Source organism: Capsicum annuum, chromosome 10 (assembly GCF_002878395.1).
Source record: "Capsicum annuum cultivar UCD-10X-F1 chromosome 10, UCD10Xv1.1, whole genome shotgun sequence".
NCBI classification, from domain to species: Eukaryota; Viridiplantae; Streptophyta; class Magnoliopsida; order Solanales; family Solanaceae; genus Capsicum; species Capsicum annuum.
Window position 1 is genome coordinate 142521146 of NC_061120.1, and position 26686 is coordinate 142547831.

The 26686-nt window shown below is 40.8% G+C and overlaps 1 protein-coding gene across 2 annotated transcripts; it reads left to right on the top strand.

Moving 5' to 3' along the window:
- LOC107845882 (protein RETICULATA-RELATED 5, chloroplastic) lies at positions 1-26514 on the top strand. Of its 2 annotated transcripts, XM_016690378.2 has the most exons (7): positions 1-812; positions 3163-3292; positions 3577-4107; positions 18872-18979; positions 19178-19726; positions 25056-25169; positions 26170-26514. In XM_016690378.2, exons 1-7 carry the CDS (start codon positions 169-171, stop codon positions 26314-26316), a joined length of 2223 nt encoding a protein of 740 aa, XP_016545864.1. In that variant the 5' UTR covers positions 1-168; the 3' UTR covers positions 26317-26514. The 2 variants fall into 2 exon arrangements, with proteins under 2 accessions (XP_016545864.1, XP_047254152.1); XM_047398196.1 differs by lacking the exon at positions 18872-18979 and having other exon boundaries at positions 39-812.
- The last annotated feature ends 172 nt before the right edge of the window (positions 26515-26686 follow it).

Sequence of the window (26686 nt, forward strand, 5' to 3'; positions counted from 1 at the left end):
CAGCACGAGCCTTTTGTGCCTAATAATAAATAAGAAGAAAGAAAATTGAAAAAGCATGAGGTGCAGAAAAGTTTCTTCCCCGAAAGGATTGGTTGGATTTGGTGGGATTGCAGGGCGCTGACCATGTATGATTGCCTCCGCTGATTTCTTAAAGCCTTCAACTGGAAAATGAAGGCCCACTCTTGCTCTTTTAGATCACTGCTCCTACATCTTCCACAGGCAACTCTACTCCGGCCGAAGTATTTATTCAGAAGAAAACTCAATATCCCCTGCTCCTTAGTGCACGAGCATAGCCACGTCAGCTTTTCAGTCTGTTGTTCTGAGACTCCCGCCGATAACTCCGACGAGGTAATTCTGAAGCAAAACTCCTCGGCTACAAGGCGTAATGTACTACTCATGCCTCTTCTTACCATCGGAGTTTGTTCTCTCCGTTCAGCAATTGCCAGAGCGGACGAAAAACCGCCTGAGAGTACGCCGCAACCTCTGTCGAATACAGTGGAATCTCCACCGACTGATCCTGTGGTTAAGGCGGAGGAAGTGATAAATTCAAGGATTTATGATGCGACAGTAATTGGAGAGCCTTTGGCTTTGGGGAAGGATAAGAAGAAGGTATGGGAGAAGCTCATGAATGCTCGGGTTGTGTATTTAGGCGAAGCCGAGCAAGTTCCAACTCGAGATGACAAAGAATTAGAGCTGGAAATTGTGAAGAATTTGAGGAAGAGATGCGCTGAAGCAGACCGGTCGATTTCGTTGGCTCTGGAAGCATTTCCATCTAATGTACAAGAACAACTCAATCAATACTTGGCTAAAAGGTTAGAATTCTCTTGGAGTATATCCATAATTTGGTTATCCTAGTGTGATGTAACGAACCCGAATTCTTAACACAAATACTCAATATTATATAATCACTGTGGAAAAATTACAAAGGCAACACCTAAATTACCAAAGTACATCGAAAGATACTAAAATAAAGAGTGACTAAAGATAGAGATATGAATGGGGATGAGAAGCTTAGACCCAAGAAGAAGACGAGACTTGAGAGTAACAAACATTTTCTTTCACAATAAGTGTAATTCCCAAAACCGCAACAACCACCCTGTTATCTCTACTAAACCTGGATCCCAAGCAAATCTATTGTTGGGCTGTCTAATTATCAAACCACGAAGCCTCAAGCCCAACAACTTGGCCAGATTGTGGACTATCCGTTTTCATAACAATACTCCCCTCCTCAATATTTTCGGGCTGTCTAATTATTGGACCTCTTCGTGGTTTAGCCTCGGGCCCAACAACTTGGCCAGATTCCGGGCCATCCCTGTTCATAACAATACTCCCCTCCTCAATGAGAATCTTGACCTCAAGGTTCAAGTAGCACAATGGCAAATATAAAAGAGTATCACTCTCGTAAAGTGAAATATACTTCTTTGCGTTAATTCCATTAAAGAGTAGTGTGATAACAATTCCATAACTAAGATGCAACCACATAAGATCCATTTTGTTTTCCAATCCAGAGCATTTGTTTGATCCAAATCCTTAAAGAATGTTGTACCACAAATGCATTGTGCAAATTCACCATGTAACAGATTCTTAAAGTAGTTGAAAATACTATAGTAGCTGATAGTGTTTCCTCATGGAAAGGGAGAAGTGTTGTTACCAAGGAATCAATAAAGAGCATGTTCCAGCCATCCAAAAAGCAATCAAAGGGACAATTATGTTCTCATCCGTTGAATTTGTCGTTGGCATGTCATTGCCTGCTCCAATATCGACAATGCCCACTCCAATTGTTGACACCACAACAACTTGAATGTAATATGTAGCCCAATTCCACTTTCCTAAATCCACGGAGAAAACTAGTAGAGTTAAAACAAGGAAAGCTGATCTAGAGAGATGATGTTTGGTAGCTCCAAAAGCACAGAGGTAATCGACAATGCCAGTGAGTGAACTAGATATGAAACTGGTCATAAACACTTGAAAAGGAATGAATATGATCTTTGATCCAGTCCTTCAGATTTGCAATGATGGAAGTAAGCCAAGATTAGCATAATGCTAGATAACCAAAAGATATAGAGATATTTGGCCAGAGGGACAAGGATGGGGTTGTACCAAGGAAAGTGGGGACATATACTATCGCACATTATATTGGTGCGGCGTGGATGAAGTGGAGGCTTGCCTCCGGAGTCTTGTTTGATAAAAAGGTACCACCGAAACTTAAAGGTAAGTTCTATAAAGTGATAGTTAAATTGACGTTGTTGTGAGGGGCGAAGTGCTAGCTAGTCAAGAACTCCAATGTTCAGAAGATGCATGTTGTGGAAATGAGGATGTTGAGATGGATGTGTGGACATACTAGGAGCGATACAATTAGAAATGAGGATATTCGAGATAAGGTGGGAGTGGTCTCCGTGGTGGACATGTGAGGGAAGCGAGATTGAGATAGTTTGGACATACGAAGAGGAGATACGCAAATGACTGAGTGAGGATGTGCGAGAGGTTGTATATAGTAGGCACGAGGAACGGTAGAGGTAAGCCGAAAAGGGATTGGGGAGAGGTAATTAGACATGACATGGCGCAACTTCAGATTACTAAGGACATGACCTTAGATAAGAGGGCGTGGAGGTTGCATATTAGGGTGGAAGGTTAGTAGGTAGTGGAATGTTGTCTTGCTTTTCAAGGGTTTAGGCTTGTGGTGTTTGTCGTTGTACTAACTATGTTCTTGTAGCTCTTGCTTTTGATATATATCATACCTGTTTGTTGTGTTTCGTTTATTACATTATTTTGTTGTTGTTGTTCCTTTCTTGTAGACTTTGCACTGCTTCTCTTAATTAGTTTCTATGTTTTCTTCACTATTTTCTTCTTTTTTGTACCTGGATTTGCTCCACTTGTGCCGAGGGTCTTTTAGAAACAACCTCTCTACCTGCACAAGGTAGTGGTAAGGTTTGCGTATACTCTACTCTCCCAAACCCAACTTTGTGGGATTTCACTGGGTATGTCGTTATTGTCGACCTTTCATATGTGAAGTCGCGGAATAAATCTTGTTTAGAGAAGTGTATGATCTTTTTATCAAAAAGTTTGTTATTATGATTTGTTACATCTAATGAAAGAGAAAGCTAGTTGCATTGGAATTTTTGAATGAGACATATATGTGATATTATGCACTTGATATTGCAGGATTGATGGAGAGAGTTTGAAATATTATGTAGCACATTGGCCAACTCAATGTTGGCAGGAGTATGAGCCCTTATTGACTTATTGTCGCGACAACGGGGTTCGCCTTGTCGCATGTGGTTTGCCTCTAGAGGTACTTATTATCTGTCTTCATCTGTTAGTTGACGGGCATGTAGAAATATTTATGAGTCCAGAGAAAATAGCAGCAAACAATATTACCTATGCTCATTCTTATGCACTATGCTTGCAAGATATTCAGCAGAAAAAAGATTTACTCCTTTTATTATCACGGAAGATCTCTTTGTTCTATAAATTCCAATTCTTTTCACTGTCTTATAGTGCTATGCATTGATCAAGTTTTTCTAGCTTCATAAGTTAAGGATGAAAACGATGATTTTTCTGGTTTTTGGGTATTAGGTCTTGCGAACAGTTCAAGCAGAAGGTATTCGGGGGCTTTCAAAAGCTGATCATAAGAAATATGCTCCTCCAGCTGGTTCAGGTTTCATCTCAGGCTTTACGTCCATATCACGCAGATCATTGATTGATATAAATATGCTGAACCAGCCTACTACTTTTGGACCAAGCTCATATCTCTCTGCACAAGCAAGGGTTGTTGAGGAGTACAACATGTCCCAGGTAGTTTTAAAAGCAGTGACGGATGATGGGGCGGCTGGACTGCTTGTAGTTGTCACAGGTGCTACTCATGTCATGTATGGATCAAGAGGGACTGGGGTGCCTGCTAGAATTTCAAGGAAGATACAAAAGAAAAATCAAATTGTAATTCTACTTGACCCTGAAAGACAATGGTTAAGGAGGGAGGGAGAAGTTCCTGTTGCTGATTTCCTGTGGTACTCTGCAGCTAGACCTTGTAGTAGAAATTGTTTTGATCGTGCAGAAATTGCCCGTGTGATGAATGCAGCTGGCAGGAGACGAGATGCCTTACCTCAGGTTTGTTATTTATGCTTCAAAGTGAAAGGTTATAACTAACTCAGCTTCTAAACCCCTACTTTGTCTTACATGTACATTGAATCATTAAAACAGATAGTCTCCTGATAATTGTCGGGCTTTAAATGGTGTGGAACTTGAAGTTATTAGATGGTTCAAAGCTAAAACATCAGTTTTGTGTTGCAAGATCTACAAGTGCCTCCTGCTGCCTGAGTTCTTCAAAATTCGATTTCCATAGTAGCTTGTGTGTTATAGACAACAGCAAAAAAAAAGCAAAAAAAAACCCAGTATATTCCGACATAGTGGGGTCTGGGGAGGGTGAAATGTACATAGTCCATACCACTACCTCCTAAGAAGTAGAGAGGTTGTTTCCAATAGACCCTCGGCTCAGGACCAAAAGACCATAAACAAAGTTGTAATACAACATGAAACAAGATAGAATAACAGAAATAAGACACCACAAAGTAATACTATACACTTACAAACCAAAGGCATACACCTCACCCAAACCCTCTTAACTAGAAGCTCCAACCTATGTACACAACCCTAAGACTAATAGCCAGGCTACACCAAAGCACTCCTAACTACTGTTTGCTACTCACCAACATGCACTAGCTCTCTAACCTAATTCGCGTTCTCTATACCTTCCTATCTAGGGTCATGTCCTCAGTAAGCTGTAACTGCTCTATGTCACGTCTAATCACCTCCCTCTAGTATTTCTTCGGCCTACCTCTACCCCCTGAAACCATCCAAAGCCAACCTCCCACACCTACGAACTGGGGCATCAGTGCCCCTCCTCATCACATGCCCAAACCATCTCAACCTCACTTCCAGCATCTTGTCCTCCACTAAAGCCACTCCAACCTTCTCCCGAATAGTCTCATTTCTAACCCTATCTCTCCTAGTAAGTCCATACATCCAATGCAACATCCTCATCCGCCACCTTTAACTTTTGGATATGGTAGTTCTTGACCGGCCAACACTTCGCTCTATACAACATGGCCGAACGGATTGCCACTCTAGAGAATTTGCGTTTAAACTTGGAAGACACCTTCTTATCATACAAAACTCCCGAGGCGAGCCTCCATTTCATCCATCCTGCCCCAATACGGTGAGAGATCCTCGTCAATCTCTTCATTTCTCTGAATCATAGACCCATACTTAAAACTATCCCTCTTATAAACAACTTGGGAATCCATCTTCACTACCACCTTGTGTGTTATAGAGAGTTTAAGAAATGATGAAAATAAAAAGCTTGCTTCTTTACCTACAAGCTTGTCGGATGAGAATTGACCAAACCTAATAAAATACAATACTTTTCAGTCGGAGGAAAAATATACAAATTAACCAAATCTATTATAAATATTACAGAAGTCTTGGTCCAAGACTTCCATACAACATTTGTAGAGAATACTTCTACTGGAGATTTGTGAATGAGATAAACAATTAGACAAATGACAACACTTAAAAAAATCACTTTGAGTACAAGAAGTTTGTTGGTAGGAATTCCTCACGGTGTATTATGGGTTTTTCACCTCTCTACGTCTCTTTGACTTGACCACGTTTTGTCCGTCGACGCCGACGGCTTAGTATCCCCGGTGACAGGTAAGCTGCTATTTCAACCTTTCCAGTTTCTCTTTCTCACTTTGTCTCTCTGTCTCGGTCGTTCTTGGCTAGAATACCTCCATTTGCCCGGGAGTTTACGCTTCCACCGCCCTGTTCTAACTTTGGTGACGGCAAGTGAGCGAACCACAGCGGTCTCCGATGGAAATTGAAAAGAAGTAGATCTATCCGTAAAAGTTAAGATTGGGCTGAATCGATGGTCCCTCCGACGGATTCAGAAAACTAAGTTGCCGTTCCCGTTCCCTCAAGCTTAGCGATTTCCATGCACTACTTGACCAGTTTTATCCGACAACCTTCCGATAAACCTTACAGCTGCTATTTCAATCTTTCCAGTCTCTCTTTTGCGCTTTCTCTCTCTGCCTCGGTCATTCTCGGCCAGATGACCTTCATTAGCCCGAGAGTTTGCGCTTCCACCGCCCTGTTCTAACTCTAGTGATGGCAAGTGAGCGAACCACAACGGTCTCCGACGAAAATTGAAAAGAAGTAGATCTATCCCTAAAAGTTCAGATTGGGTTGAACCGACGGTCCCTCCGACGGATTCAGAAAACCAAGTTCCCGTTCCCTCAAGCTTGGCGATTTCCATGCACTACTTGACCAGTTTTATCCGACAACCTTCCGATAAACCTCTGACGACCAATTTCTGCACCAACTTTTGCCATAATCCAATAAAGCAAGCAAGAAAGATCCCTTGATTTTGTGTATCCCGATGACTTTTAACTTTTAATCTCCATTTTCTATTTCCCTATTTTCTTGTTTCCTGATTCTTTTTACTTTGCTTGGGATGGTTCTGCCTTTTTTTTACTAGTTGTTTATTTTATTTTGCCACTGCGCTGTCTGTCCCCTGTTTTTGTTGTTAGCTTGTGTTCATATTATTGTCTTTCTAATTGTTATAGGTTTGTGCATGTTCTAATTTTCTTATCTTTTTGAGTATTGGCTTTGGTGGTCGATGATAGATTAGGGTCATGTCACTGGTCGGGGTTGGGGTTAGGGCCGGAGTCCGAGGGGAGGTTGAGGTCTGGGTTAGAGTCGAGTTCGGGTTTGGGGGTGAAGGTTAGTGGGGTTAAGTAGGATAGGGGAGCTATAGGTTGAGAGTTGGTCTTGGAACCCATGAACTCTTTAAGGTAAGTCCATAGAATTCGTGAAGATTCTTAGGAAGAGGAGGATTAGTATAGCTTGCGTCCAGGAGACCAAATGGGTAGGTTCTAAGGTGAAGAATGTGGACAGGTATAAGTTGTGGTTATGTTGCTCGGACTCTTAAAAAATGTCTATGGTTGTGTGTCGAATCCTCCCAAAATAGGTACGGCAACATATTTGGAAAGTCTGAGCAACTTAGAGTTGTGGTACTATGGTAGTGTGAGGCATAAAAATGGGGTCGGTATCTTAGCAGATAAAGAGCTTAGGGGACACGTGGTGGAGGTTAAGTGAGTCAACAATAAATTGATGTCGATTAAGTTGGTCATTGGAGGTTTACGTGGAACATTATTAGTGCCTATGCTATGCACCGCATGTAGGCTTGGATGATGAAGAGAAGAAGAGATTTTGGGAGGATTTGGGCGAGATGGTCAGGGGCGTACCCAGTGATGAGAAGCTTTTCATAGAAGGCGATTTCAACGGGCACATAGGGTCTTCTTCGAGAGGTTACGAGGATGTGCATGGAGGCTATGGATTCAGTGTAAGGAATGTTTAAGGATTGATACTTCTGGATTTTGCTCGGGCATTTGGATTGGTGGTAGTCAATTCGAACTTTCCCAAGAAGGAGGTTCACTTGGCTACTTTCTGTAGTTTGGTGTCCAAGACTCACATTGACTTTTTGCTCCTCAGGAAAGAAGATAGAGGTATTTGTAAGGATTGTAAGTTCTTATCGGGTGAGTCTTTCGACCCAACATAGGCTTTTGGTGATGGACTTGAAGATCAAGAGGGAGCGGAGGATGAGAGGGGTGGAGGATCAGCTGAAGATTAGATAGGGCAGTCTGACTTTGGCCAGTGCATTAGATATAGGCGATAAGTTGATGAATAGGGAGGCTTGGGGGAGTGGAGGGGATGTTGATAGTATATGGGATGAGACTGCCAATTGCATCAGAGAGAGCTAGAGAGGTGTTGGGGGTCTCGAAAGGATGCTTGGGTAAGCACCAAGGGGACTGGTGGTGGAATGAAGAGGTAAAGGGGAAGTTGGAGGCTAAGAAGAGAGCGTATGCAAAGTTGGTTGAGAGTAAGGATGAAGAAGATAAACGGAAGAATAGGGAGGAGTATAAGGTTGTTAGGCGAGAGGCAAAGTTAGCGGTCACGAGGGGTAAGGATGCTGCTTTCGAGAGTTTATACACATCGTTGGATAGTAAAGGCAGGGATAAAAAGTTGTACAGGCTCGCCAAGGTTAGGGAGAGGAGGGCTCGGGAATTGGATCAGGTGAAGTGTATTAAGGATGTGGACAACAAAGTTCTGGTGAAGGATGGTCGTATTAGAAAGAGATAGCGGTGACAGTCTTATTTTCATAAGCTCCTGAACAAATGGGGATTTGGAGCATTTCGAGATTATGGTTATTGTAGGTGCATTAAGGTTGAAGAGGTTAAGGGGGCTATTCGTAGTATGCGTAGGGGTAAAGCGACGGGGCCAAATGAGATTCCGGTGGATTTTTGGAAGTGCACAGAAAGGGCAGGTATGAAGTGGTTGACTCGGTTGTTTAACATAATTTTCAAGATGGCGAGGATGCCGGAAGCTTGGAGGTAGAGTACGATGATTTCATTGTATAAGAATAAGGGCGACATTCAAGATTGCAACAATTGTAGGGGTATCAAGTTGTCATACTATGTAGGTTTAGGAGAGGGTGGTACAGTTGAGGTTCCGGAGGATTGTTACTATTTTTGAAAATCAGTTTGAATTTATGCCAGGGCGCTCGAATACTAAGCCATCCATCTCGTCAGGAGACTGGTAGAGCAGTATAGGGATAGGAACAAGGATTTGCACATGGTGTTTATCGACTTAGAGAAAGCCTATGATAGAGTTCCCAGGGAGGTTCCGTGGAGGTCCGTGGAGGTGTTTGGAAGCTAGAGGTGTACCTATAGTGTATGTTAGGGCGATTAAGGATATGTGCGACGAAGCCAAGACTCGGTTTAGGTCTTGGGGAGGGGACCCAGAGCAATTTCCTATTTTGATGGGGTTACATCAAGGTTCGACGCTTAGTCCATTTTTTTTTGCCTTGGTGATGGATGTTTTGACACGGCACATTCAAGGTGAGGTGCCTTATTGTTTGCTTTTTGTGGATGATGTAGTCTTGATTGATGAGACACGTAGTGGAGTTAATGCTAAATTGGAGGTTTGAAGGCAAACTCTTGAGTCTAAAGGGTTTAGGTTGAGTAAGTCCAAGACGGAATATTTGAAGTGTAAGTTTAGCGAGGTGTCTCAAGTATCTGGGGTCTATGATTCGGAGGAAGGGATTGATGAAGATGTCACTCATCGGATTGGGGTAGGGTGGATGAAATGGAGGCTCGCCTCTAGAATCTTGTGTGACAAAAAGGTGTCGCCCAAACTTAAAGGCAAGTTCTACAGAGTGGTCGTTAGAATGACTTTGTTATATGGGGTGGAGTCGTTAGAATGACTTTGTTATATGGGGTGGAGTGTTGGCCTGTTAAGAAGGCCCACATCCAGAAGATGAAGGTGACGGAAATGAGAATGCTTAGGTGGATGTATGGGTGTACTAGGAAAGATAAGATTAGAAATGAGGTTATTTGAGATAAGCTGGGAGTGGCTTCGGTGGAAGCCAAGATGAGGGAAGCGAGTTTGACATGGTTCGGTTATGCGATGAGGAGAACCACAAATGCCTCAGTGCGGAGGTGGTTGACTCGGTTGTTTAACATAATTTTCAAGACGGCGAGGATGCCGGAAGCTTGGAGGTGGAGTACGATGATTTCATTGTATAAGAATAAGGGCGACATTCAAGATTGCAACAATTGTAGGGGTATCAAGTTGTCATACTATGTAGGTTTAGGAGAGGGTGGTACAGTTGAGGTTCCGGAGGATTGTTACTATTTTTGAAAATCAGTTTGAATTTATGCCAGGGCGCTCGAATACTAAGCCATCCATCTCGTCAGGAGACTGGTAGAGCAGTATAGGGATAGGAACAAGGATTTGCACATGGTGTTTATCGACTTAGAGAAAGCCTATGATAGAGTTCCCAGGGAGGTTCCGTGGAGGTGTTTGGAAGCTAGAGGTGTACCTATAGTGTATGTTAGGGCGATTAAGGATATGTGCGACGAAGCCAAGACTCGGTTTAGGTCTTGGGGAGGGGACCCAGAGCAATTTCCTATTTTGATGGGGTTACATCAAGGTTCGACGCTTAGTCCATTTTTTTTTGCCTTGGTGATGGATGTTTTGACACGGCACATTCAAGGTGAGGTGCCTTATTGTTTGCTTTTTGTGGATGATGTAGTCTTGATTGATGAGACACGTAGTGGAGTTAATGCTAAATTGGAGGTTTGAAGGCAAACTCTTGAGTCTAAAGGGTTTAGGTTGAGTAAGTCCAAGACGGAATATTTGAAGTGTAAGTTCAGCGAGGTGTCTCAAGTATCTGGGGTCTATGATTCGGAGGAAGGGATTGATGAAGATGTCACTCATCGGATTGGGGTAGGGTGGATGAAATGGAGGCTCGCCTCTAGAATCTTGTGACAAAAAGGTGTCGCCCAAACTTAAAGGCAAGTTCTACAGAGTGGTCGTTAGAATGACTTTGTTATATGGGGTGGAGTCGTTAGAATGACTTTGTTATATGGGGTGGAGTGTTGGCCTGTTAAGAAGGCCCACATCCAGAAGATGAAGGTGACGGAAATGAGAATGCTTAGGTGGATGTATGGGTGTACTAGGAAAGATAAGATTAGAAATGAGGTTATTTGAGATAAACTGGGAGTGGCTTCGGTGGAAGCCAAGATGAGGGAAGCGAGTTTGACATGGTTCGGTTATGCGATGAGGAGAACCACAAATGCCTCAGTGCGGAGGTGTGAGAGGTTGGCTAGGGATGGTTTCAAGCGAGGTAGAGGTAGTCCGAAGAAATATTGGAGGGAGGTTATTAGACATGACATGAAGTAGCTCTAGCTTACCGAGGACATGATCCTAGATAGGAAGTTGTGGAGGAGGCGGATTAGGGTAGAAGGTTAGTCTGAGTTTAGGGTAATGTATCTTTTGGTGTGTTACTTGGAGTATCTTGTGTATGGTATTATTGAGTATGCTAATTTCTATGGTATCTTGTTTTATTATTCCTACTATTACTATTCCTTATCTTAGAATGTTTTATTTTGAGCTGGGGGTCTATCGGAAACAGCCTCTCTATCTCACATTTGAGGTAGTGGTATGTACTGCGTACACTTACCCTCCCCAGACCCCACTTGGTGGGAATATACTGGGTATGTTGTTGTTGTTCTTCGCAAGCAGACTTGGTTAAAGAGGAGCAAAAGAGCTTTTGGCAGATTTTTGGATGAGGAGGTGAGAGGCGTTCCGAGCAAGAGAAGCTTTTCGTAAGAGGTGATTTGGGCATAGCAGGTTATTTTCGAAAGGTTATGATGATCTGCATGGAGTGTTCGGTTTCTGGGAAAGGAATGGCGGAAGAGCCTCACTTTTGGATTTTGCTAGGGCCTTTTGATTGGTGGTAGCGAATTTGAGCTTTTGAAGGAAAAGCATCTTATTACCTTTCGTAGTTCGGTGGGCAAGGTAGAGTGCTATGTAAAGACTATAAGGTCATACCTAGCGAGAATATTTTGACCCAACATAAGCTTCGGGTGATGAACTTTAGGGGTGTGCATCGGTCGGTTCGGTTCGATTTTATATATTATCGGTTCGGTTTATCGATTTTCGATTTTTAAATATACTAAATCAATAATCAAACCAATAAAATATTTTTTATTGGTTTGTAGTTCTTAATGGTTCGGTTTTTGGTTTAACCGATAAAAAAATACTCATAAAATAGATATAGTAGTAACTAACATGAAAAAAAAATTGAATCTTAGTTGCAACCTGTTGGAGTCCCACATCGGCGGGTTAAAGGGTTCTTAGTCTCCTTATATGGTCTTGGGCAATTCTTCCCTCATGAGCTAGCTTTTGAGGTTGAGTTAGGCCCAAGATCCATTCTTCACATGGTATCAGAGTCAGGCCCACCCAGTTCATTGTTTCCGATATTGGGCCCCCCATCTTATATTGTCCACGCTCCAGATGTCCAGCCCTGGGCGTGTGGGGGGTGTTGGAGTCCATCATCGACGGGTTAAAGAGTCCTTGGTCTCCTTATATGGTCTTGGGCAATCCTCCTTTTATGAGCTAGCTTTTGAGGTTGAGTTAGGCCCAATGTCCATTTCTTTATCACAGCCAAAAATCCTACATGATTTGTTTTAATTTACTAGAATCGTCAAGTTTTGACTAAATGTTGTTAGGAGAAATTAAGAGTTTGTATTATTGAAATAATAAGTTTGTTAATTTGTTGAAATTAAAGAGAAATATATATATATATATATATATAATATATATATATATATATATATTGATTGGGTTATCGGTTTAACCAATAATCCAATAAGAAAAAATCGAATCGAACCAATAGCCCAATAATTTTTTTTATAAAACCATTAAAAACTGTTGATCCAATAATCCAATAACAATAAACCAATAACATTTTTATCGGTTCGTTTATAGGTCGGTTCGATTTTTGCACACCCCTAATGGACTTTGAAATCAAAAAGAGCAGAAAGAAGAGGTCTGGAGAGGATCGACTTAGGATTAAGTGGGGTAGCTTAACTTTGGCTAGTGCTTTGAAGATAGGGAAGATGTTGACGACTAAGGGGGCTTGGAAGAATAGAGGGGATGTGGCTAGTATGTGGGGAGACACTGTCAGTTGTCTCAGGGGAACAACTAGAGAGGTGTTGGGTGTCTCGATAGGTCGATTAAGCAAGCACCAGGGGGACTGGTGGTAGAACGAAGAAGTTACGAGGAAGGTGGAGACTTAGAAGGCCGCTTATGCGAAGTTGGTGGAGAGCAATGATGACGAAGAGAAACGGACAAATAGGGAGAAGTATAAGTTAGCTAGGAATGAGGCTAAGTTAGCGGTTGCTGCGGCTAAGACAATAACTTTTGAGAGCTTGTATGGTAGAACGAAGAAGTTACGAGGAAGGTGGAGACTTAGAAGGCCGCTTATGCGAAGTTGGTGGAGAGCAATGATGACGAAGAGAAACGGACAAATAGGGAGAAGTATAAGTTAGCTAGGAATGAGGCTAAGTTAGCGGTTACTGCGGCTAAGACAATAACTTTTGAGAGCTTGTATGTATCTTTAATGGAGAAAAATGGGGAGATAAGTTGTATAGGCTGTCCAAGTCTACGGAGCGGAGGGCCCGTGACCTTGACCAAGTAAAGGGCATCAAGGGTGAGGATAGCAAAGTGTTGGTGGATAATACCCTCATTAGGAGGAGGTGGCAATCTTATTTTCAGACTTTTGAACGACAAGGGGGACGAAGGTTTAGTGCTAGGTGACTTGGAGCACTTAGAGAGGTGTCACAATTATGGTTATTGTAGGCGTATTAAGGTTGGGGAGGTCAAGGATGCTATTCATATGATGCATAGGGGTAGGGTGACTGGCCAGACAAGGTTTCGATGGATTTTTGAAAAGCACTGGCGGGGCTGGTATGGAGTGGCTGACAAGGTTGTTAACATCATTTTTAGGACGAAGAAGATGTCGGAAGCTTAGAAATGGAGTACGATGATTCCTTCACATTCAGAGTTACAACTATTATAAGGGTATCAAGTTTTTGAGTTATACCATGAAAGTTTGACAAAAAGTGGTAGAGTTGAGGCTAAGGAGGGTCATAACTATTTTTGAAAATCAATTTGGTTTCATGTCAGGTCGCTGACTACCAAAGCCATTCATCTTGTAAGGAGACTAGTGTAGTAGTATAGGTAAAGGAAAGAAGAACTTGCACATGGTGTTCATTGATCTTGAGAAGGCTTACAACAAAGTCTCAGGGAGGTCTTGTGGAGGTGCTTGGAGGTTCGAGGTGTGCCTGTGGCGTACACTAGGTCGATCTAGGACATGTACTATGGAGCGAGGACGCATGTGAGGACGGTAGGAGGAGATTCAAAGAACTTTCTTAATTTGACCAGGTTGTACTAGGGATCAACTCTTAGCCCATTTTTATTCCCTTTGGTAATGGATGTATTGACACGGCATATCTAAGGGGAGGTGCCTTGGTGTATGTTATTTGCTGATGATGTAGTGCTTATTAACTAGACCTGGGGATGAGTTAATGATAAGTTGGAGGTTTGGAGACAGACCCTAAAGTCTAAAGGGTTTAGGTTGAGCAAGATCAAAACGGAGTATTTGGAGTGTAAGTTCACTGATTTGAAGCATGAGGTTGACGTGGTAGTGAAGTTGGATCCTCAGGTCATTCGAAAGAGAGAGTTTCAAGTATCTTGGGTCTATGATTCAGGAAAATGGAGACATAAACGAGGATGTCATGCATCATATCGGTGTAGGGAGGTTGAAATGGAGGCTCACTTTGGGAGACTTGTGTTATAAGAAGGTGCCTCCTAAGCTTAAATGTATAAGTTCTATAGAGTGGCAGTCTGACCGGCTATGTTGTATGGAGTGGATTGTTGGTCAGTTAAGAACTCCCACATCCAAAAGTTGAAGGTGACGAAAATGAGGATGTTGAGATGGATGTGTGGACTTACTAGGAGAGATAAAGTTAGAAATGAGATTATCCGAGAGAAGGTGGGAGTGACTTCGGTGGAAGACAAGATGCGAGAACTAAGGTTGAGATGGTTTGGGCATGTGATGAGGCGGTGCGGATGCCCTAGTACGGAGGTGTGAGAGGATCGGTATGGATGATTTCAGATGGGGTAGAGGTAGGCCAAAGAAATATTGGAAAGAAATATTATAGGGAAATAATTAGGCATGACATAGAGCAGTTACAACTTACAGAGGAAATGACCCTTCATAGGAAGGTGTAGAGGACACAAATTAGGGTAGAGAGTTAGTGGGTCAGAGTGTGTCCTTACGAGTAAGGAGGAGTGTTTTGTTTGTCGATATGCCTTTAGTCATAATATTATGCATGTGTCTTGTAGTTTCTTATTTGTGGTGTTTTTTGATGTTTGGGATTTCAAATATATAGTTCATAGTATTATTTTGTGGGTCTCTTGTTTCTTTTATTATCTTGTGGTGTGGTACACACTTTGTTGTTGTTTTTATGCTTGTTATCTTGTTATTTGTCACGAGCTGGGAGTCTATCGGAAACAATCTTTTTTACTTCATCTGAGGTAGTGGTATGGACTGCGTACACTTTACCCTCTCTAGACCCCACTTTGTGGAAATACACTGGGTATGTTATTGTTATTGTTGCTTTTTGAAGAGACTTATCTAATGAAGGACATGAAATCATCTGGCTGTAGAGTCACGCTCTTAGTTAATTAACAGAGATGGGAATGATAGTTCTACCTTATCTTGATTTGGTTCAACATAACATTTTCTTCTCATATCCGGTGATGACTTTGTGTGGTATATTCAGTATATGAAGCATACCCTATAATCTTAAAAAGTGCTTTATTCTGTGTATGAGGTTCATGTTTATGATTATGATGGGTTAATGAATTGAAAGTTCTTCATCAGCTCATTCTTGCTGTTAGAATGTGAGTAGGAACAGGAATAGCGTATAGAATCCTACTAGGAAAAGGATTGTAATGTAGTGTCCTATTAGGAAAATGATTGGAATGTAGTTAGTGTCTATAAATAGGGCCCCAATGTAATAATGTACTTACAACAATTCAATCATATTTTTTTCAATATTTTTGACATAGTATCAAAGCCTCTACGATCTTGGTAAAGAATCAAAGAGTCTTCATTGCCGTCGGGTGGCTATTACACATATATGCCACCCGTCTGGCCAATGATCATGTTAGCACAATTTGGGCCAACATGCTTCTTTTCGGCAACTATTTTCTCATATTTGATTTGCGTAACACCGTGCATCTTTCCGGTGACTACTTTCTCATATCTGATTTGCGTGACACCGTGCATCTCTCCGGACTACTTATATTTAATTTGCTAGTACTGTACATCTCTTCGGACTACTTTTCAAATCTGAGTTGCATAGCATCGTGCATCTTATCGATGACTCCTCAGATCTTATTTGTGTAGTTTCGTGTCTTTTTGGTGACTCCTCAGATCTAATTTTGTAGAGTCGTGTCGTTATTCCGATCCTACCCATATAATTTCTCTTTTTCAATAGTGTCGTGCCATCATTCTGATCCTACTCATATAATTTTTTTCCAGTTAGGTTATGTCATCATTCCGACCCTATCCATATAATTTCTCTTTTATTGTAGGGTCGTGTCATCATTCCAACCCTACCCATATGATTTCTCTTTTTCCAGTAGGGTCGTGCCATCATTCTGACTTACTCATATAATTTTTCACATATTTTGACCACTTTTCAAGTGTCAAATCTAAATATCCTATGCGTGAACATGTTCCGGCTTGTTTTTTTGGTTACTTTCCTGTTCAAGATCTACTCATTTCTTGATTTCGAGATGACCCATATATTCTATACTAGCTTCCAGCAATTTTCCTGCGTCTGATCAACTTTTCGACGATGTTTACTACTTTTCAAATCACTTTTTCAGTTTGTTCCTTTCAATTGAGGTGTCTCCTAGACATCCAGAGCAATCCTTGTAAGTTTTCTGCAGATATCTTCACCAAAATCCTCACCAATCCTCGTATTAATTACATCCATAACAAGCTTGGTACATACGCCTTCTATGCACCAGCTTGAGGGGAGTGTTAGAATGTGAGTAGGAATAGGAATAACATATAGAATTCTACTAGGAAAAGGATTGTAATGTAGTGTCCTGTTAAGAAAGGATTAGAATGTAGTGTCTATAAATAGGGCCTCAATGTAATAATGTAGTTACAACAATTCAATCATATTTTTCTCCAATATTTCTCACACAGGCTGTGTCCTATGCGCTCTCCTTGTCTGTTTTGTCAAATTCCATAAGATCTAATCTAGCTTGGCTTGCCTCTGGTCCCATATGCATTTAGATATTTCTTACTCATCAAAATGAATTCCATTTGCAAAAGGAGCTTTTAGTACTGTGGAGAAGTTTTCTGATTGAGTCGTTACCCTTGTATATAGAATCATAATGTTTCTACTGAAGCACTATCTATTTCCTCTCATGTGCATCACATCTACTATTTTTTTGAATGGCGGGTGTGCCTGGGCCAGCCTCACATTTTCAACCAGGTACCTCGTATTTCCCACCAACACCGGTACTGGGTGAATCTAACTATCATGACTAGGCAGATACGAAAAAATATCCTAGAGTTTTGTGTTTCTACTAGGATTTGGGATTTGAACCCTGGTCTCCAAGGTTTGCACCACTTCATTAACCAAGCCATTGGGTTCTCACATCTTCATTTTTAAAACCATCTTTCCAAAAGGAATAACTTTAATATTACAAGACCGACTCCTTGTATAATCAGAGTCCTGTATGATGGCCTTTATACCATTTCCCGCAACCTTGACCCCTGAATAGCGTGTTGAAGGTCCTCAGATGCAATTTCATTTGTTCTGTCTGCTGTAGTGAATTGAATTTGATGTCTCTGCATGTGTATTAGTAAGGTATTTTCTTTTGATTTTTTCTTTAGCAAACATCTGTCATGCTTTTCACCCTAAGTTGCTCGGTGTTGGGTGTGGGTGTCCGATACGGGTACGGATCTAGAGGTCTGATTCTTCACGGTCTCAATTTAAAGATTCAGGGATATGGATCTAGGGATGGATACGGGTGCAGGAATTCGGCAAAAAAAAAATTGAAATTATAAAACATAAATTATGAGATATTATGCGGAAAACTTGAGGAGAAAATATTGTTCAAGAAGAAAATAATGAAGTAAGATAAAAGGAAAAAGCAATAACATAGAAATTTCCATATATTGGTATTCCATTTTCTTCAATTTCACTTTAGCTTTGTTTTTTCATAAAATTTCTTAAATCTGTCCGAACTTTCCTGTCAATTTTGGTCAAAGTACCCAATAAAGGTTGGTCACATTGGGTACAAATCCCAAACCCACACCCATGTCGTTTTGACAAAGGTGCGGCACCGAAAGTGAAGAGTCCGAATAACTTAGAGTTTCACCTCAATGGTAAAATATATTGCACAGGTTTTTTGGTGGAAAAGGCTTTTCTTGAGTTACTCATCATAAATTTTTTATCCCATTTTGTTGACACGACTTCCTGAGCTATGTATGCATAAAATTTGACGTGATCATTGAAAGATCTCTTTCTACAAATGCATTAAATTTCAGAATTAAAGGCTTACAAGTTGCATAACTCATTATCGGATAACCACCGTCCTGTATGCTGATTGCTGTTATCAGACCAATAAAGTGCCGCACCTTGTCATTTTCTTACACTACAATCAAGATTGAGCTTGGATAATGATGTCTGTTTAACATTCTTTTGGGTCCCAAAAGCATCAGCGAAAATGGGCTTTGCCCTTTTAATTTTTTCATCACTAAGAATGACACAGGTCTTGTCTTCCCATCTGTAAAATATCTCATTTCATATTTTTAGAGAGTATTTGAGATAAAATAGAACCAAGCGACACAAGGAACTTGTGGATTTGTTGTGTAAAAAAAAACATAATTCTTCACACACATAAGTTTTTCATTTGTATCAAATTTCCCTCTTATTATAATCAAAATAATCCTCTCTTCCACTTTACTCCTCTTAAATACCAGACTTGGGTCATTAGTCAGGATTCAAACACGTGGCATGCCCTTACCACACATCCCTCTCTATAGTTCTTTTCCATTAAGCCAAGAGCTATAACTCTTTTTTAATGGGTTTCAGTGAGATTGTAGGTAATGGATCCTGCAGTTACAACACTCATCTTCCTCTTTTCCTAGTGTCCCATATGTTAGGGTCAATTGACACGTCGTAGCAGAAAGTTTGAAGTTATTACTATCTTTGGCTTCAAATTTCAACTAAAATACACTGGTTGCAATTTGAGAGTATATGATACTGCGCAGCTGTTGGGGGACGATTACATACTAGTAATTGTGCATATTACATTGAGTTGTACTCTTGAGGAACTTGATTTTATTACACTAACATCTTACCTTTTTTAGGACCTTCAAAATGGACTAGATCTTGGTGTGGTATCCCCAGAAGTGCTGCAGAACTTTTTTGATCTAGAGCAATATCCTTTCATTTCAGAGTTAACAGACCGTTTTCAGGTGTGCTGTTATAGACATCTCTTCTTAAGATACCCTTTCACCAGCAAAAGGAGAAAAGAGAAGGAATAAAGAAAGAAAAAAAATAAATAAAAAGAACATTGATTTTTTCTACTTTGTTTTTTTTGTTTTACGCTTGTACATGTGTTTAAAGAAAATGCTAAGTTGTTTGTAGCTGAAAAGAAGCTTGTTTTAATGCAGGGTTTTAGAGAAAGATTGTTGGCTGATCCTAAATTTCTACATCGATTAGCTATTGAAGAATCTATATCAATAACAACTACTCTGTTGGCGCAGTATGAGAAGCGTAAAGAGAATTTTTTTGAAGAGCTTGATTATGTTATTACTGACACTGTCAGGGGCGTAGTTGTGGATTTTTTCACAGTGTGGCTTCCTGCTCCAACAATTTCTTTCTTGTCAGTTGCTGATAATGTTGATGCGCCTGAGAGCATCGGAGCATTGAAAGATCTCCTGGGTTCCATCCCAGATAATGCTTTTCAGAAAAGTCTTGTTGGGAAGGACTGGAATGTGAGTCACAGAGTTGCCTCTGTGCTTGTTGGTGGCCTTAAATTGGCCGGTGTAGGATTTATTTCTAGCATCGGGGCAGTGGCTTCATCAAATATCTTGTATGCAGTGCGCAAAGCATTAAACCCAACCTTTATTACCGTCCAAAAGAACAAACGGTCTCCAATATTGAAAACGGCACTTGTGTATTCATCATTTCTTGGTACATCTGCAAATCTGCGTTATCAGGTAACATCCACATATACTTGACAGTTTAATCTTTCGTACCATTGGTTTCAAATCCAAGATTATGATCATCTATTTTCATTGGATATCTTGGTTAAACATGTACTGTGCCAGTATTTTTAAACAACACTTTGGGTAATGTTCCTTTACCATTTCTATATAAACTGTTTTTGTTTTGAGCCAGGGGTCTATCGGAAACAACCCCTCTATCTCACCTCTGAAGTAGTGGTATGGACTGCGTACAACTACCCTCCCCAGACCCCACTTTGTGGGAATATACTGGGTGTGTTGTTGTGTTGTTACTTTGGGTAATGTAGCTGTTGGTTTTATTGGGGACTGGGCTTTTATCTTAAGCTCCTGCAAGTTTTAAGGAATTTTCTGCATGATGTTCCTGCCACAATAATGGCAAATTGGAGACTGAATTTTGCTGTCATTTTGTAAGAAAATTGACCTTTAATCCATGGTTTATATCCCTTTCAAGTTTGAGAAAAAGGCCAACATCAATTAACATTGAACTTGTTCTGGTTCTTCATGGAGCTTGTGTAATTATGATTGTTAATTGAATTCGGTCCCTTCATCTTTACTATGGAACCAATTTGGATTCATGTCGGGGCAATCTACTACAGAAGCCAGAAGCCATTCATCTGGTGAGGAGACCAATGGAGAAATGGCGTGAAAAGAAGCGGGACTTACATACGGTGGTTCATTGACATTGAGAAGGCCTACGACAAAGTTCCGAGGGAAGTCCTTTGGAGTTGCCTGGAGGCTAGAGGTGTACCAGAGGCTTACATTAGTGCGATAAAGGACATGTATGATGGAGCTAAAACGCAGGTTAGAATGGTAGGAGGCGACACAGAGCATTTCCCTATGGAAATGGGGTTGCACCAGGGATCAACTCTTAGTCCATTCCTCTTTGTTGTGGTGATGGATGTATTGATACGGTGCATCCAAGATGAAGTGCCTTAGTATGTTATTTGCAGTTGACATAGTACTGACTGATGAGACACGCAAAGGAGTGAATGATAGATTGAAGGTGTGGAGACAAACTCTGAAAGTTAAAGGGTTTAAGTTGAGTAGGACCAACGTGGAGTATTTGGAGTGCAAATTCAGTGAGGGGTTGCATGAGGAAGGTGTGGAAGTGCAGCTGGACACATAGGCTCTCTTCAAGAGCTATTATCCAGGGTAATGGGGTCATTGATGGTGATGTCACTCATCATATTTGTGCGGCGTGGATGAAGTGGAGGCTTGTCCCCGGAGTCTCGTGTGATAAGAAGATACCACCAATACTTAAACATAAGTTTTATAAAATGGTGGTTAGACCGACTTGTTGTATAGGCAAAGTGTTGAACAGTCAGAAACTCCTATGTTTAGAAGATGCATGTCGCATAAATAAGGATGTTGAGATGATGTGTGGACATACTAGGTGTGATAAAATCAGGAATGAAGTTATTCGAGATAGGTGGGAGTGGCCTCCGTGGTGGACAATAGAAAGAAAGCGAGATTGAGATGGTTTGAATCAGATGCCCTAGCGAGGAGGTGCGAGAGGTTGGATATATAGTAGGTACGGAGAGGGGTAGAGGTAGGCCGAAAAAGTATTAGGAAGAGGTGATTAGACAGGGCATGCATATACTCAGGTTACCTAAGACATAACTTTAGATAGGGGGATATGGAGGACCCGTATTAGAGTAGAAAGTTAGTTAGGTAGGAGAGTTGTCGTGCACGAATCATAGTATGGTAGCTTAAGGTTTAGCCGTACATATCTTTCATTGTTCTTGTTTATTGTGTTTCTATTATCACACTATTTTGTTATTGCTTATTGTTTTTCTGATCAGTTTTGCATTGTTTCCTTGTGTCACGACCCAATTTCTCAGGTCATGATGACACCTACTATAACCCATCCGTAGGTAAGCCCGTAGTCCGGACTGCTAGTAACAGACTATCAAGATAAATGAAAGAAAATATCGAAATAAATATGATAAGACTTACATATAAGGCAGTCCCAAAACCTTGGTGAAGAGCTTCTAATACAACAAGAGTACGAGTTAAATACCGAATAAATATATAGGTACAATCCATATCTAAATACAACATAGAGGCCAGCCTAATCTATAAGAGGGAGAATAGCAGTACTCTGAACAACAAGAGCTCACCCCAAATCTTCGATCCATAGCTGCTCTACATGATGCACACAACAACGGCGAGAACACATACTATGATTTGTATGCTGCAGAAGTGTAGTATGGATGCCAAACACGTGGTACTCAGTAGACAACTGCCGACTGAGCTCCAAAGATAATGCAAACATAGATAACATGCAAAGCAGGAATATAACTACAAGCCATTAGCCAAAGAGCTAACATAATAAAGCTAGGAGGCAATAAGGATAAACTATCTATTCTAGCTGTACTCGGGAACTAAAGTACTATACCGTATATCACTGGCCAATTTACAAATAAAGGATGAAGAAGGATATATAGTAGTATATAAGGCAAAGAAATACATATACAATATGAATAGGCAAGGGAGTAGAGAGATATATGATAATATACCATAGAGCTTTCTCTCTCTCTATATATATATAGAGAGAGAGAGGCATACTAGGTTAACTCAAGGTTAACAACCTAACCGCTCCAGGAAATCCTAACCAAATAGGAAAGCTGACACTAGCATAATCTAGGTCTATAGTCATAATGTCTTAACCATGAGTGCACTGCCCATAATATAAATAACCATAAAAGGAAAGAACTCAGAATCGTACCTCCAACCTCAGTATCACTCCATAATCAGCCTGTCACAAACTAACTATAATAACAACAATAAAGTAATCGGCTAGTCCAGACAAATAATACCTAATCGGGGCCCCATAAATTTGGAAGGTTCAATCAATACTCAACAAACAACAATCATAGCCTATGCCTATGCAACCCCTCATAAGGCTGATAGATATAAACACCAAACAACATACTCGTGATAGGCGATGCATATGCATGAATGAATGCAAAGTAAATCCATAATACCATAATTGATCCATGTGCCATAACGTACCCAGTGTATACACCTTGTCCAGCTCGATGGCTCGTAAAGGCATGACCTAGGACGACCTCTCTTCTCTAGCACGACGACATAAGGACGAAGGGGCCCCTAGGGGATTCAGGTTTACCCATATATACTGACCTGGTCCGGATTCAGGATTTCCAATCATTATCACAGTCTGCTCCGTCAAGTACCAGAGAGATGTATATATAATAAATGCACCGACTCGAATCGTGGCTAAAAGTGTAAGCTTGTAAATCCATTGCTTGATATTAACTTCGGGACTAAATCACCGTAATAGAGTAGAAAGGGTCGGAATCTCTCACAATCGAAGTAAATGGTAGTGGTAAAAGAGTGGATAAACCATGAACCGAAATCAATCTCGATCTAATTTTCAAAACATCATTTTTAGTTTCAAAAACTCGTAAATTATTAAATAAGGTGGTATGATTCCCTTTTTATAAAGAACCCATTTTAAGAGTGAAAAGTGGGAATAAATCCCTTTTTAGAAAGCAGTAGTAAAATCATGATTTAGCCGAAATCGTACCACTAAGTGCACATGAAGGTGCCAAAGTCTATGCATGCCATCACCAGTATCCACACAATACAATCATAAGCGGCCTAACCGTATATAACCAATATAACAATAGTACTATAATCCGGGAAACTATGATAGTCCACTAAGTCAAGTAGTTAACCATATACTAAAGGATACTTAGCATCATCTGTGGTTAACATGCTTATAATCTAGGGTGATAGGCTTTTATCACTATAACACGCATTTCATCTTAAGGGTTGGTTCACCCTTCTATCCCTAAACTCATAAAATAGGCTAAGTTATGGTATCCTACCTATAATCATATCATATCATCCTTACATAACATGCAATATATATCATGCACTATCTCATGAAGAAGAGTAAACCGAAGCCTACCTAGATGCCGAACCGCAAGTCTTGAGTCGTCCACAAATCGTCTGTCTTTACTCCACAATCTTGAAACGCCGCCACGCTATCAAAAGAGTAATTTACACGTAATTTGAGTAAAACGAAACCCATATTGTTATATAAAAGGTCACGTTGGAATTTGGGTCAAGAACGGGTCCGCGGGACCCGCGAATGGAATACCAAATTAAATTCGTCACAAGATCCCTAGAAGGACAAGGAATGTGTGCTCAAAAGTTGAGCAGAAATGGTGCATAAATTGGGGCCCAAATCACCTCCGAAGGTCTAGGAATTTAAAGACCTAATTTCTAAGAATTTGAAATGAAATAAATTCGAAATTGACGGTAAAAATATGAAAAACGACCAAGGAGTGTTAGGCTAACTTCCCTTAGCTTCAATGGATTATTCCCCACTTTTTCCTCTCTTCAAGCTCCCAAAATGGTGAGAAAATGAATGGGAAATTCGAGTGAAAGGGATTTTAAAATCCCTAGGTGCCGCTAAAGCAGTGCCTAGGCCGCTAAAGCGGATATTGATCGCTTAAGCGATTGCACCAGCAACCTGATGCATCAGATTTTCTAAGTCCAAAATGGACTCCAACCGGGTGCTCGTGATTCGTTCGAAACTCCGTGCACAAACAAACTATGCTACCATATCAAATTCGATATTCCGGACTCAATGGAACCATCGGAACTTTCATTCGAGATTGTTTCAATTAAATGTGGAGCCCACACCTGTAGTTCCATTTTCATAGAATCCACTCAACTAGCCTAAAATCAACATTCCGGAGCTGATGGCGTTGTCGGAATCCTCATCCGAGGTCATTTACGAGTTTTGGTCCGAGACCAATTTCTTAACATCGAAAAGCTCCAAAACAGGAAAATGAGCCTAAAATCCGAACGAACTATCCGATAACCGAACCGACAGTTCCGACAAGTCACAAAGGACTTGTAGCCGTTGTGGGAAGGCTTAAAATGCTGAAAATACGCGTAAATCGAGGAAATGACCTAGTGGGTCATTACACCTTGTTCGTTGCTTTATTTTCATCCCTGCTGTCCTCTTTTTGTACCTGGATTTGCTAGATTTGAGCCGAGGGTCTTTCGGAAACATCCTCTTAACCTTCCTGAGGTAGTAGTAAGTTGTGCGTACACTTTACCCTCCCCGGACCTCACTTGTGGGATTTTACTAGGTATGTTGTTGGATCCTTCATCTTTACTATTGGAATATGTTTGACACGAGCGTTCGCTCAAATATTGTAGTAGCATTTACTTCAGAAACACCTATCTTACAATGATTTCCTTAACTTTCTATTAAGGTGTTTGAGGTTCAATCGAAAATGATAATATTCTTGAAATGCAGGTTATTGCAGGATTGGTAGAGCACCGGCTTGCAGATCAATTTTCTGACCAAACATTTCTTGTAAATGTGCTATCTTTTGTTGTTCGAACGCTCAACTCCTATTGGGGAACCCAGGTTAGATAGGGTCTAAAATGCTTTTGAAGTTAAATCTTTTTTTTTTCCTTTTCTTTTTTACAACTAACCGACCATAAACTACTTTCATGAGTATCCTAGTAATCAGTCATGCAGGTTTGTGATGGAATCTAAAAGATTAGTCTTCGTGAGGGTCTCCTCAGGGTAGTGCCTTTCATTTATTCATTCTGACCCAAGGGCTAGCTCGTGCACAGTTCAAAGCTCAATGGAAAATGTGCCCGCCTCTTTACCATTCTCCAGTTAAAACCTTTTATTTAGACTTCCTATCCTATTTTGCTGTGTCCTCCGTTCTTTTATATTTTGTCCCATCCGTTTCCCAATTAGCCTTAATTCTCTTAGAAACATAGTAGGAGATATTGCTTTTCTTTCAGGAGAAGTTTCCTATCCCCATAGCTCTGAAGTACAGATGCAATGAACAGTAATGTCACCAAGAAAAACCAATTAGATTCAAACCAGGGTACAGCTCGGTGCACTAAAGCTGCTGCTATGCGCGGTGTCCGGGGAAGGGTCCCACCACAAGGGTGTATCGTACGCAGCCTTACCTTGCATTTCTGCCAGAGGCTGTTTCCAAGGCTTACACCAGGGTAATGTACCCTATTAATCCAAGCAAATCTTCCATTAATGAACTGAACAAATAGTCAAATACAAGCACTATTAAGGGACTAAACTGTAGCAACATAATAAACTCAAAAAGAGAAAGAGGGAGAGAGACCGAGAAGAACAGGGAAGGGGGAGAATGAACCAGAAAGGGGATGAGAGGGACCCGAGAACTTCTCAATGCTATTTTACTTACCTAATTCCGCCCTTAGCCAATTAATGCCTCACATGCTCCTACCCTGGGTCTCGCACATTATTTTCTTACAAACTTGTCCTCCATCATGGCCTGTTGTTTTACCAACCATTCATCCACCAATCATCTCATTATTAATATGTAATTTTTCTGTTTGCTAATGATTAGCACTTCTGTACTCTTCTTCCGCAGCAATGGATCGACCTTGCCCGGCTTACAGGATTGCAGGCTCGGAAGAGTCAGCAAGTTTCTGATCCTCCTCCAGATTCTGCAAATCCTGCTGCAGTCGGTTGCAATACATCAGAAGATACCAATACTGATGAAATCAACAGTCAATAGTAACACTTTTACTTATTTCTCTACTTTCTAGCATAACTTGTAAGCAGCAGTTTTGATTCTCTTGCTGTATACCATTCACTTTTTAGCTTGTCCATATACACAGTTGATAAATTTTGATGCACGTCCAGTAAAAAATTGTTATTCAGACACTCTTATCTACTTTGCCGAGAATAAAGGTCAACTGAAACTACATTGGAACACTGTTTAGCTATAACCAAATATAGCGTTGAACTAGATACTTCTCTTACCCAGTAGTTGTAAACGCTCAAACTTTGCTTTAGTTGCACCTTGAATACCTTTTTAAGTGAGTGTAAAAGTTGCATTTTTGCCGAGATAAAGTGAAAGATAGGAATTGCAACAAGTGAGGAAC

Bases quoted from the DNA above. Each gene is read 5' to 3' on its own strand.
- LOC107845882 (XM_016690378.2), top strand. From the start codon at position 169: ATGAAGGCCCACTCTTGCTCTTTTAGATCACTGCTCCTACATCTTCCA. The intron at 3,293-3,576 runs GTACTTATTATC...TTTGGGTATTAG, and splicing joins CATGTGGTTTGCCTCTAGAG to GTCTTGCGAACAGTTCAAGC. The intron at 4,108-18,871 runs GTTTGTTATTTA...TACCTTTTTTAG, and splicing joins GACGAGATGCCTTACCTCAG to GACCTTCAAAATGGACTAGA.